The sequence below is a fragment of the Apis dorsata genome, unplaced genomic scaffold, assembly GCF_000469605.1.
Source record: "Apis dorsata unplaced genomic scaffold, Apis dorsata 1.3 scaffold_132, whole genome shotgun sequence".
Classification (NCBI taxonomy): Eukaryota; Metazoa; Arthropoda; class Insecta; order Hymenoptera; family Apidae; genus Apis; species Apis dorsata.
The window spans coordinates 538,452-550,112 of record NW_006263425.1 but is presented as its reverse complement, the minus strand read 5'-3'; the positions used below and the strand labels follow the sequence as shown (position 1 = coordinate 550,112).

Sequence of the window (11,661 nt, the reverse complement as noted above, 5' to 3'; positions counted from 1 at the left end):
TGCTATTTTCTATATCAGGCATAAATATAATTAATTATAATTGTAACTTATATTTTCATTGAATTCATTAATTAAAATAAAGACAATTTTATTCCTATATAAAACACGATTCGTGAAAGAATATAAATTACATTTATATTAAAATTATTTACTATTAAATTAAATTACTCATAAATTATTATATTCATATTATAGTTTTCTATATTAATTAATGATAAATATTATACATATTTATGTAAGTAATTATAAATGAGATAGTAAATATTTTTTAAATCATTTAAATCACACATTGACATTTTATCAAAAATATTTTATTAAAAAAAAATTATATAATTTTTTGTTTTATGTATATCTCTAATCTTTATATTTCTTTTTATTTGTTTGCACTTTTACCACTTCACACAGTCTTTTTTATGTCATAAACATAACAATATAATATAATATTTATAAGGAAAAGTTCATTACGGAAGGCATGTAAAAAAGTATTTTCATAATTGATACAAAAAAGTTTATCACTTATATCGAATTCACAAATATATATCCTTGCTGTAAATCTCATGTAATATCCACATAATGTATACATAATTGTATCTATAAATGGATATAGAGAAAGAATGCAGTTTATTATGTAGAATTACTTGTTTGAGGAATTAGTTGACTTTCCATTTGCATATAAAATTGTTCTCCAAACCACTCTCTATGCATTTCTAAATAGCTATAAAAATTTAATTTTTATATTGTATTGTTAGTTACAAAAAAAACAAAAAATATTTAAAAAATAAAAAAAAGATATTACCTAAGAAACATATCCAAATATTTTAAAAGAACCTTCAATTTTTTATGTGGTATATCCGTTAACTGCAGCAAATCTGGTAATTTAACTAATAGAAATCATATTTATAATTATTTATTTATAACTATAAATATTTAATAATAATATATTTGTTAAAATATTTGATAACGATTTTTTTTTACATACCAAATAATCGCGTTAAATGAATGGCACCATAATAGGTAGAAGGATTTGGAGAACCTTCTGATTTTGATGATTCTGGCATTAATCTCCATTTGTTTGATTGTTGAAGTAAAGCGTTGACTTGCGCAGATGTAACAACAGGTATTCTCAATGTTACACCACGTGGGCTAGAACAACGAGAACTTGTACTTGCAATACTAAAAAAAAAAATCTTATCAATTTTATAATTATGTTAAAATGATTTACTTCATTAAAAACTTTAATTCACCTCGATAAATTTCCTGTATCTTGTTTAATTTCTTCATATGATCTCAATTGCCTATTTTCATCAATAGAACTCACTCTGTATGATCTCAATCTACGCTTTGAATTTGTTATTGTTTTTGAAGTATCTATTTCTTGATCATGTTCTTGAAAAGGTGGTAAATGAGCATACTCAGTATCTTCGTATTCTTCTTTAACTAATACTTCTGAATTTCTTTAAAATTACAATTACATTAATAATGAAAATAAACTATTAACTATATTAATTTATTTTAATAAACTTATAAGTAAATATTTTATTTTATTTTAAAAATATTTTAAATAATAAAATATATAAAATATCTAATTATAAAATTAAAAATTTTCAATAAATAAATAAATAAGTATTAAAACTTACTCAATTGGTTCTTCTTTGACAAGAGTTGGATGTTCACCATATAAGAAAGAAGATTTTAAATTACAATATTGTTCTCGTTCTTGTCTATATAAGAGAAGATCATGTAATGTAAAATCGAAATATATACGTAATCCATCAGCGACTTCTCTACATATGTTTATTTCGTTAATTGTTTTTTCTATTGTATTATTTGCTTTGTTTCTTTGTGGTTTTTCAGGAATGTTTGTTAATTGTGTTGTTGTAAAGTGTTGAACCCATGATTCTAAAATATTTGCAACAGTAGGTTGTGCAGGAAGAACTGCTAGCTAAAATCCATATTAATTTTTATTACTTTCAAATTTTAGATTAACTTTTTTGATTATAATTGTGTATATTATAATTTTAAAAAATCATAATAATACCTTAGTTTTATTAGTTATAAGATCATAATCTTGGTCCAAAATTCTTCTTAAAGTAGTACCTATATCAAGATCAATTCCTGGCTTTATACTAGCACCAGATTGACTACCACCACCACTATCTTCATCATCACTTGTTTCACCAACATAATCTGAACTACTTTCTGTATCTTCTTCAGTAATAACTTCCTTTAATAACAAAGTGATAAATATTTTGATTAAATATAAATAAATTTATTATATATTAACATATATAAAATATATATACAATAAAAATAATACTTCAGTATCATAATCAGCATGCTGTCCTGAACTACCATCTTCTGATGATCCAGTTGTTGCTGATGTTGCTCTACTACCACCACTTCTTGCTCTTCTTCTTGGTTCTTGATTTTCAGTTTCATTTAAACGTTCAGATAATTTATGGCTTCTTTTTTTACGTTCTCTTCGATATAAATATGCTCCCCTGTTTATCATTTTTATTAAATAAAATTTTCTTATATTAAATTATTTTTTATATAAAGTTTTATTTTATATACGTACAATTGTAACTGTGCTTTTTGTGCTAAATCTCGTTGAAGTTGACGATTTTCTTCTGTATCTTTTAATACATATTCTTCTGTTACACAACGATCCCATGAAGAATTCCATCCCTATCATTATATATATATACTTTACTTTTATTAAACATCAATGTAAAAATAAGATAATACTTATTATTTACCTGGAAATGTATTAAGTATTCAACAGCTTTACGTCCTCTTTGATCTTTGTTAACTATAACATCAAGTACCTATAATGATATATGAATTAATAAGAAAAAATGAAAATTTTATTTGATGCTTTTTATAATATATTTTTTATTTTTTATAATATACCTTTGAGTCATATAATACTTTTGCTTTTGTAGGATCAGGTTCATAACAAAGAACTTTTTCACCATCACAAAATTTAAATTTTGGTCCTCGAGTAGAAACCATTCCTTACAATTAAAATATTAGAGCAAAATCACCAATTTATTTTGTAAATGATCGTAGAATAACGAGATGATAAAATTGTTTAGATTAACATAACCTTACATATTATATTTAAATAAAAAAATAATCAATAATTAGAACTAAAAGTTCTACATAATCTCTCAAAACTTCTTATTTAAATTTATTAATAATCATTGAATATATTAAATTCCCGTACAATGCGTTACTAATATCGTATGAGCAGAAATTTAAGTCTCCCGGTTTCAGAATCGTTTACTGAATTGAATTAGTTTATATACACCAGATATAACTAACCTCATTTGATAAATTATTTATATAAATAATAAATATAAAGCACCATTCAAAATATGTTCTTTAATTTATATTAATAATAATAATATGACATACATATTTATAAATGGAAAGTTTATATATTAATATTCTATGAAAATCCGCCATAAATATCGATATCACATCTTTTTATTTTATTTTATATTAATTAATAATTAATATATTTTCTTTTTAAGTTTATAATTTTTAATAAATATGAATTTATAAAATTACTCTATAATATAATAAATTCATATTACAAATTAATAATTTATTTTTCCATATGTATAAAAACGAAAAGATTATAAAAATTAATAATTAAATTTTTAACATTTATTAAAAATTACTAATCTTGATATTAATATATATTATACTTACAGTAGATAAAATTTATATTTATATAACAATAAAGTTCATTTATCGATCAAATTAATACTTACCGTCTTATTAGTTGATTATTAGATACTTATAAATTTTTCTACTAGAGGGAACTTTAAGTGAATGATAAAGTGGGGTAAAATTGTACAAATTGTATATACATACCTACCAGTTTCATAGATCCATTCGTAATATTGTTTGCTTGAAACGTGTTGCGTGTTATTTTTTTCTGTTATTTATACATGTATTCAGATTTGGTGAAAAAGATTTCAAGATTTTTATTTTCTAGTGTTTCAAGGACAAAAAAGTTTAAATTTATATGCAATAAATAAAAGAAATTTAAAAATAATTGAGTGTAGAGATCAATCTGTCAAATCAGGTAAATTATATACACATCATATATGTGTATATATATATATATGACATGGAAATAATATATGGAAATTCATTTTATCTTTTAAGAATAAATAACCAAAAAGTAAAGAAAAATAAGTAAAATAAGAAAACCATGATATATAACAGTGAAACAACAGTGTTACAATAGTGTTACAATAGTGTTTTAATTATATTTGTACTAAAAATATTAAATGATTTTCTTCCCGCTATTTTATATTAATGTAAGATAAAGTGCTAGAAATAAGATTTTTGTCGTTATTTGTTATTGACAAAAATACATGGAATTAATAAAATTTATTATCATTGTGAAAATGATAAAAAAAATGAAGTGAAAAAAAAATTATACATTTTTGCTTGCTAATTTAATAATTCAAATTTACTTGAAATAAATATTATGATTATTGTTATAATTTTTAAAATATTTTTTTTTATGAAATATAAATTTTTTGTGAAAAAATATATTTTTAAATATTTACTAAAATATGTAAATATATTACATATTTTATTTTTTTTCATGTTACATGTTTTTTAATTATCGCATTCTCTATACTAAACCTATATATGTAATAGATGTGTGACCGATATCGCGCCAAATCAAATCCACCGCCCACAAATGTATATAAATTGTACTTATAGTTAACTTATTTATGAATAGAGACATATAGATTCATCTGATATATTTCTCGTACATTGTTCATAATATAGAAATCCTGTCATTTGCTATTTTCAGTTGAGATGACTTCATGCTGATATTAAGTAATTGTTTTAATATATTATTGAAATGTGATATAATTTTATTAAATAGTTTTAATCCAGAATCAAATTTAACACAATTTATCTTTATTTACGATGGAAGTTTACGCCTTTTTCAACTGCATGATAATTTATAATTTATTCATCAGGTTTCTTTGATTTATTTTTGTTTTTTTATTCATTTTTTTTAAATTAAAAATTAAATTAATAAATCTTATATATGAAAAATATAATATTTATTACAATATTACAAATTGAATTTCTTTTGTCTTGAAAAAATAATAGATTTATATAATTATTGGGTTCTATGTTAATACAACAAAATATAATGGTGATTAAATATATTTATATTTTTTGCATTCATTTTATAAAATATCTGATAAAAAATATGTGTATATATATATGTATATCATATTTATATATACATATATATTGATATATTTATATTTATATAATTTAAAAATATATTTTAATTTTTGAAATTTATTATTTTAAACTTAAATTTCGTGGCTTAATATTTAAATAAAAGATTTGTATTTGGAAAATTTTTAATAATATTATTTAATTTTTTTCAGAATTACGATGGATCAAGGATTTCCAGCACAACACACTACTACTACCACTGTAACGACGAGTACGACTACAACACAACCAAATATTCGATTCGATTCATCTTATATAAGAACATTGCCTGGAATTCTTAAAATCGTTCAAGTAGTAAGTTAATGGTCATAGCATTATATTGTAAGATCTAGAAGCATTGCTTTTTAAGACATAAACATAGCATAAAAATATAAGTCTTATAACGCTCGTAGGCCTCTTTTGTTTTATAACGGACGTTAAAAAGATGAACATTTGTTTTCTTGACGCTCGTCTTGATCTTATATATCATATATATATTTATCAGTATTATAAATATTATATATATATCTATGAATTATGTATATTGTATATATGAAATTAGTATTATGAAATTATATTGTAGATGTTAATACAGTGAAAATATAAAATAAAATTTTTACAGTATGTAATCTAATTTTTAATTTTTTAATAATATTTAATTTAATTTTATTAAAAATAAAAAATATAATTACTAATTATATGCTTTTTTTTTATAGATTCTAAATCTTTTGGGATTCATATGTATTACGGTATCGTCTTATCATACTAGCCGTGGAGAATGGTTTAATACTGTGGCTATGGGAGGTTTTTGGTTCACAGGAATATTACTTGTTTTTTATTTGTTTCATATTGTAGAAAAATTCTCGAAAATTCCTTGGTTAAAAATTGTAAGTTAAAAAAATAAAAATAATTTTTTACATATAATTATAATAATATAAAATTTTTGGCAAATAGTAATAATTTTTGAACTAATATCTTAACTTAAAAAGTTAATAGTGATTTTTACATGAAGAGAAAAAAAATTGATTTTATAATAAATAATTAGGATTAGGACTTTATATTTTAATATCCTATATAGTATATTAATAATTATTTTTCATTTTAATATTATAATTTTGTTTTATATTTTTTGTTTTTTATTTACTAACATTTGCATGAAATTTTATTTGTTGTATAAAATAATATTAATTAAAAATGTTTTAAAAATAACGTTACATTATATTTTTATTTGTAGGAATTTTTATTTTGTATAATTTGGACTGCTTTCTATTTGCTGGCTGCTTCTCTTGCAGTTGATTATGCCAAATATATAGAAGCTTACGGAGTAGCAGCAGTAAGTCTTTTCAATCAATAAACTTTTCAAAGTTTTAAAAATTAAATTGCAATTAAAGTGATCTTGAATGATTAATTAATTTTAATTATAATTCGATGAATTGTTTGCTTAAATTTTTTGATGTTTTTTTAACATTTTTATATCTTTTTATAGTTTTTTGGATATTGTGCTATGGTAGTTTATGGTTATGATGCTTGGCTCAAGTTTCAAGCTATAAAAAATGGTGCATTAGCACAGGGACAGCACACACCGAAACAAGTGTCTACAATGACAAGTCCTACATATTAATTTCATCGTAAAATATATAATTTTTTGATGAATTACACAAATAGATCAATTGCATAACATATCATTGCTTTTATAGAGAAGATTTGATAAATTTTCAAATTTTTCTCATTTTAATGCTTTAATGCAAAAGACTAACAAATAATAACAGGGCACAATAGATTTGAAAATTTCATTATTTTTTATCTATAAAACTTATATATTTGTGTACACACATGTTATGTAATTTCATGGAAGAAAAACACAATATAATATCTATAATTTCATATCTTTGTACCATAAAAATGATATATATACAATTATAATGTAACGCGTATTTTGGAATTTTTCATATTAATAATAATAATATATTATGTATGTATGTAATTTTTAAAATCTGTTAATATTAAAGCAATATTTTAACAGATAGTATATATATATATTTGTATACATATACAAGAAATATATATTTAATCAGTATTGTGTTCACGCTATATGCAAATTTAATTAATATATTTGTACTCATTTTGTATTTAATTTTTTCATTTTATATAATGGCAATTTCATTGCATTCCTAATTAGAATGATACATGGATAGTTATCTTAATTTATTTGTAATTATTCATATAAAGATCATAATAGAATGTATTATGTAACAAATCAAATTAATTTTGTCATTTTTACTTATTATTTATATATATATATGTTGTATACAAAATTATATATTATTAAATATAAGTAATATTGTTTATAATATTTATAAATTTGTTTATGATATTATGCAGCATATTAAGAATATTTTTGTCATTTTATTCGACGAATTCAATACAAGTACTTAAACATATATATTATGTACATGATATAATTATATATACTAAATATATACTAAATAACTATAACTATATACTATATATACTAAATAAATTATAACTAAATAATTATATACTAATTATAAATTCCAAAATAAAAAGCATAGCAATGATGGTCATAATACAATGTATATTATTAGCTTGATATTTAAAAAAATAAATTATTTAATATCTTTTGCAAATTAGACAGCCATTATTTTCGTAAAATATAATTGTTAATTATAATATATAATTGGTAACTTAATAACTTAACAACATAACATAACTTATTATTTTAATTAATTATTTTAATATTTTAATAAAACTCTACTTTTTTTTCAACAAATGTATAATTACGAGAAAAATTTTTATTGGTTTTTATGTGATTCGATGTTTTAAATGAAGACAAAAAAAAATTATTGAAATATTACTAATTGCTTTGAAGAGAACGAGGTCTACGAGCTTGTTTCTTACCCATGCTCGATAGATCTATAGTTTTACCATCAGGAAGTACTAATTTATTCTCTTGATAATCCACAAATCCATTCTCTTCTTCTTCTCGTTGTTCTTCATCGCATTTGATTCCAGTTTCATATGTGTATTCTCGACGAATACCATCTGGATCGATATAACCATATTTACCTCTGGTAATACAATCAATACCGATTATTTCTTCTTTATATGATCCATCGTCGTTTTCAAAGCCCCATGTGATTGAGCCATCCGAATTATCGTTACGATATCGTCTTATAATCTATTACAAGATATTAAAATATTTTTAAATATAAATTTTAACTTAATTAAATTAATTGATGAATTTTTTATTTTCAATTAATAATAACTAATCATTTTAAGTCAATTTCACTCTTTCTTGATATTATAAAAAAATGATAAGGATCATTTTCTCCTTTTAGAAAATTATATCAGAGAAATTGTATTAGAAAACTACATAGAGAAATTATATACGATTATTGAAAGTTTAAATTGTTTTCATTACATAAAAATAGTATCTTTTTATTGTACCTAATGTATTCTTATTTATTTATTTTATTTGTTCTTATAATTTTATATTTAATTATAATTATTTTTAATAATTTTTCCCTTTTTTACTTCTTAATTATTCAAATTAAATACTAATGATACGATTATTAAAATGAAATATGTAATAATATACATATATGATTTTTTATACAATAAGAATGAAAAGAAGCTTTAAATATTTCAAGCTTAAATATTTCATTAATGTAAGATTTGTATAAGATTATAAGTGATATAAGATTTCAATTATTTTTTTATATATTATATATTATATATTTTTTTATAAATTATTTTTTTTTAGTTAAATTAATCCCATTAAAATAAAAGAAATCCTTTAAATATTGAAACTTAAACAATGTTATCAAACAATATTATCAGATTTGAATACTAACCTGTGCAACAGGCTTCTTTCCACGAGTGTCGTAAGGTTGAGATGATTTCACTGGTTTTGTAGGTGATTTAACTTGTTGCTTAAATGGTTCGTCTATTGGTTTTCTTGATTTATTCGGTTTTGATGTCGGTCGATATTGAACTGGTGCTGATGGCGCTGTTGGAAATCCGTTTCCTCTAGTGGTTGAACTTCCTGTTCCCGAAAGAGGACGATATTGTCCCGATTGAGCTGTTGAGACAGTATTAGTAGAAGTTTTTGATATAGAACCAAGATTTGTAACGGTACGTGGTATGTTTTCTTCACTTTCCTCTTGACTATCCAACGGCTCGTCACTTATATTGGTATCATCATCCTGATTATCATGTTCTCGAGGTGATTCGTGAATTCGAATTCCTTCATCTGGTTCTTCGTTCACTGGTTTAATTTGTGGAGGAAGTGATGCTGGTCCAGTGGATAAATTTGGTTTCAATGACTTAATCGGTGTAAAGGAGCCTGGTCCTGTTCCAATTGAATCTTCGATTCTAGATCTATAGATAAAAAATAATTATCAATAATTATTGCAATATTAAACAAATTAAGATTTGAAATATTCATGAATCGAAATTTATCTATTTATGCATTTATTTTTACATTCATATTTTTAATAAAATAAATTATATTATTCAATTTATTATTACAATTATATATGTATTATTTAATATCTACTTTGTTATGTTTGTTATAAAAATTAATATTGATTGATATTTTTTCAAGAATTTAACTGAAATTAATTGAAATTAGTTTAGCATCAATATATATCAATCTCATTATTAATTCTACCTAAATGTAATTGGTCGACGAATTCGTTGATTCGCAAGTGCAGTTGGGACTGCTGGTCGAGCAGATGGCAATCTCTGAAAACGAGTCGATCGTAAAGATGATCCTCCTTTTTGTGGTATATTGTCATCTTGGTTAAATTGAGCTGAAACAAGTGCAGTGACGCATGCCAACAACTGCAAAATAAATATATTTTTTTATTATATATATTTGAAATTTAAAAATAAATTAAAAAAAAGTATTGATTATGTTTATGAAAATATATTGATTAATATAAATTTTGTATCAAGGCTTTTAAAACTGTAATAAGAATTATAAAAAATAAAATTATATTATCAAAAATAAAATTATATAAATATAAGCGAGTAAAATCAGTGCAACAGCGATCATAATAATCAACATATGATACTGATAGATGAATTAATCTATGCATTCTTCAATCTAAAATATTACAGAAGCCTTCTTGATAAATAGTAGTTTGAATCATACGTTTAATATACGAATCTTCTATATTTTTTTCTTTCGTTTCTTTTTCTTCATTGCTTATAATGACTTGATTGCTGATGACTTAAATGTCAAGCAACAAGTTACGTGTGTGCCACACAAGATGCATTACATATATGCAAGTATTATGCGTCCCGACTTCTCGAAATCGAAACGCTTTCTCTTTTCTCTAGTATCGTATGAATTTTGTGATTAATCTCGTATAATGTTCTTAATTATTAAACATATATAGAAATGCTTTCAGAAAACGTGTAAACTAGAAATGCAGGACCGGTTTGAAACCAATCCTTCGATGAAAACCTGTTATATCGAATGAATGCAAATGGAAAAGTAAGAACAATCGAATTACGATCATACCAATAAATGCAGTGATTCGATAGTTGTTTGATCGCAATTCTCTTCTAACCTGTCGCGAGAACTTATATTAACAAGTTTATTCCCTATCTAGTACATGTAATTTCTCTTATATAAGAATATGAAATACCGGTCATGTTAACGTAACTCTCGATTCTATAAGAATTATTCGAAAATAAACGATCAGAATAACAAAATGGATAAGTATAATTGATAAAATGAAAGAGATTTTAGAGAATTTTAATTTTGCAAGAAAGAATAATATTGTATTATGTAATAATAAATATAATTAGGATAAAGAGAATTGATAAATCTAGTATATGAAAGAGAAAACTATAATTAAGTAATGGAATTCTTAATAATTGCGTTAATAGTGTGTCAATAATTACAGGAAATAAAAGTGATATAATAAGAGCAAATTATGTTAGAATTGCAATTAGTTAGATTTTTTATAGGAATTAAGATTTTGATAAATTTTATTAATATTTAAAAATATAAATACTGATTTTATTAAAGATATATATAATAAATTAGTAAAATTTAAAAAAAAATTCAATGATGAAACCCTTTATCAAAAGCTTAAAATTAAAATTTTGCAAAAATCAAATCACGTATTGTAATTGAAATGATTCTCCATATTAAAGATTTAAAATAGCGAATTCCATGAAAAATTCGCGTATTAAATATTGCACTGTTTTATAAAAATGGTGTAAAAGAAAAAAGGAAGTATACATGTTGCGACAATCGTGTTGGAGAGCCATCGAGCTGGATCGCCATATCCTCCTTTGTAGTTCTTTTAGTTCACAGGAATGCACTGGTATTGCCAGAGAAAGAGAAAAAAA

At 22.5% G+C, this 11,661-nt stretch overlaps 3 protein-coding genes across 7 annotated transcripts in view; 1 reads left to right on the top strand and 2 right to left on the bottom strand.

Annotated features, from left to right (window-relative positions):
• Nucleotides 1-295: 295 nt before the first annotated feature.
• LOC102670748 (male-specific lethal 3 homolog) lies at nt 296-3,994 on the bottom strand. Of its 3 annotated transcripts, XM_006613036.2 has the most exons (11): nt 3,328-3,366; nt 2,914-3,021; nt 2,760-2,828; nt 2,579-2,688; nt 2,318-2,501; nt 2,039-2,224; nt 1,638-1,942; nt 1,245-1,454; nt 980-1,173; nt 797-881; nt 296-715 (listed from the first exon to the last, which is right to left on the bottom strand). In XM_006613036.2, exons 2-11 carry the CDS (start codon nt 3,013-3,015, stop codon nt 625-627), a joined length of 1,536 nt encoding a protein of 511 aa, XP_006613099.1. In that variant the 5' UTR covers nt 3,016-3,021; nt 3,328-3,366; the 3' UTR covers nt 296-624. The 3 variants fall into 3 exon arrangements, with proteins under 3 accessions (XP_006613099.1, XP_031365074.1, XP_006613100.1); XM_031509214.1 differs by lacking the exons at nt 2,914-3,021; nt 3,328-3,366 and adding an exon at nt 3,890-3,994; XM_006613037.2 differs by having other exon boundaries at nt 980-1,143; nt 2,914-3,394.
• On the top strand, nt 3,888-7,125 carry LOC102681072 (plasmolipin-like). Of its 3 annotated transcripts, none has more exons than XM_006613026.2 (5): nt 3,888-4,099; nt 5,445-5,586; nt 5,988-6,158; nt 6,506-6,604; nt 6,758-7,125. In XM_006613026.2, exons 2-5 carry the CDS (start codon nt 5,452-5,454, stop codon nt 6,890-6,892), a joined length of 540 nt encoding a protein of 179 aa, XP_006613089.1. In that variant the 5' UTR covers nt 3,888-4,099; nt 5,445-5,451; the 3' UTR covers nt 6,893-7,125. The 3 variants fall into 3 exon arrangements, with proteins under 3 accessions (XP_006613089.1, XP_006613090.1, XP_031365075.1); XM_006613027.2 differs by lacking the exon at nt 3,888-4,099 and adding an exon at nt 4,188-4,337; XM_031509215.1 differs by lacking the exon at nt 3,888-4,099 and adding an exon at nt 4,789-4,884.
• A 955-nt stretch (nt 7,126-8,080) lies between these two features.
• The window catches only part of LOC102680934, a 6,014-nt gene continuing 2,433 nt past the window's right edge, over nt 8,081-11,661 (bottom strand). Inside the window, 3 exon segments of the mRNA XM_006613025.2 lie at nt 8,081-8,470; nt 9,147-9,672; nt 9,965-10,137. Coding sequence (XP_006613088.2) covers nt 8,147-8,470; nt 9,147-9,672; nt 9,965-10,137 — 1,023 coding nt within the window. The 3' untranslated portion in view covers nt 8,081-8,146.

Coding starts and splice junctions, on each gene's coding strand:
- LOC102681072 (XM_006613026.2), top strand. CDS start 5,452: ATGGATCAAGGATTTCCAGCACAACACACTACTACTACCACTGTAACG. Junction 5,587..5,987: donor TTCTTAAAATCGTTCAAGTA/GTAAGTTAATGG, acceptor TTTTTTTTATAG/ATTCTAAATCTTTTGGGATT. Junction 6,159..6,505: donor AAATTCCTTGGTTAAAAATT/GTAAGTTAAAAA, acceptor TTTTATTTGTAG/GAATTTTTATTTTGTATAAT.
- LOC102670748 (XM_006613036.2), bottom strand. CDS start 3,015: ATGGTTTCTACTCGAGGACCAAAATTTAAATTTTGTGATGGTGAAAAA. Junction 2,689..2,759: donor AATACTTAATACATTTCCAG/GTAAATAATAAG, acceptor ATATAATGATAG/GGATGGAATTCTTCATGGGA. Junction 1,943..2,038: donor TTATAACTAATAAAACTAAG/GTATTATTATGA, acceptor TATGGATTTTAG/CTAGCAGTTCTTCCTGCACA.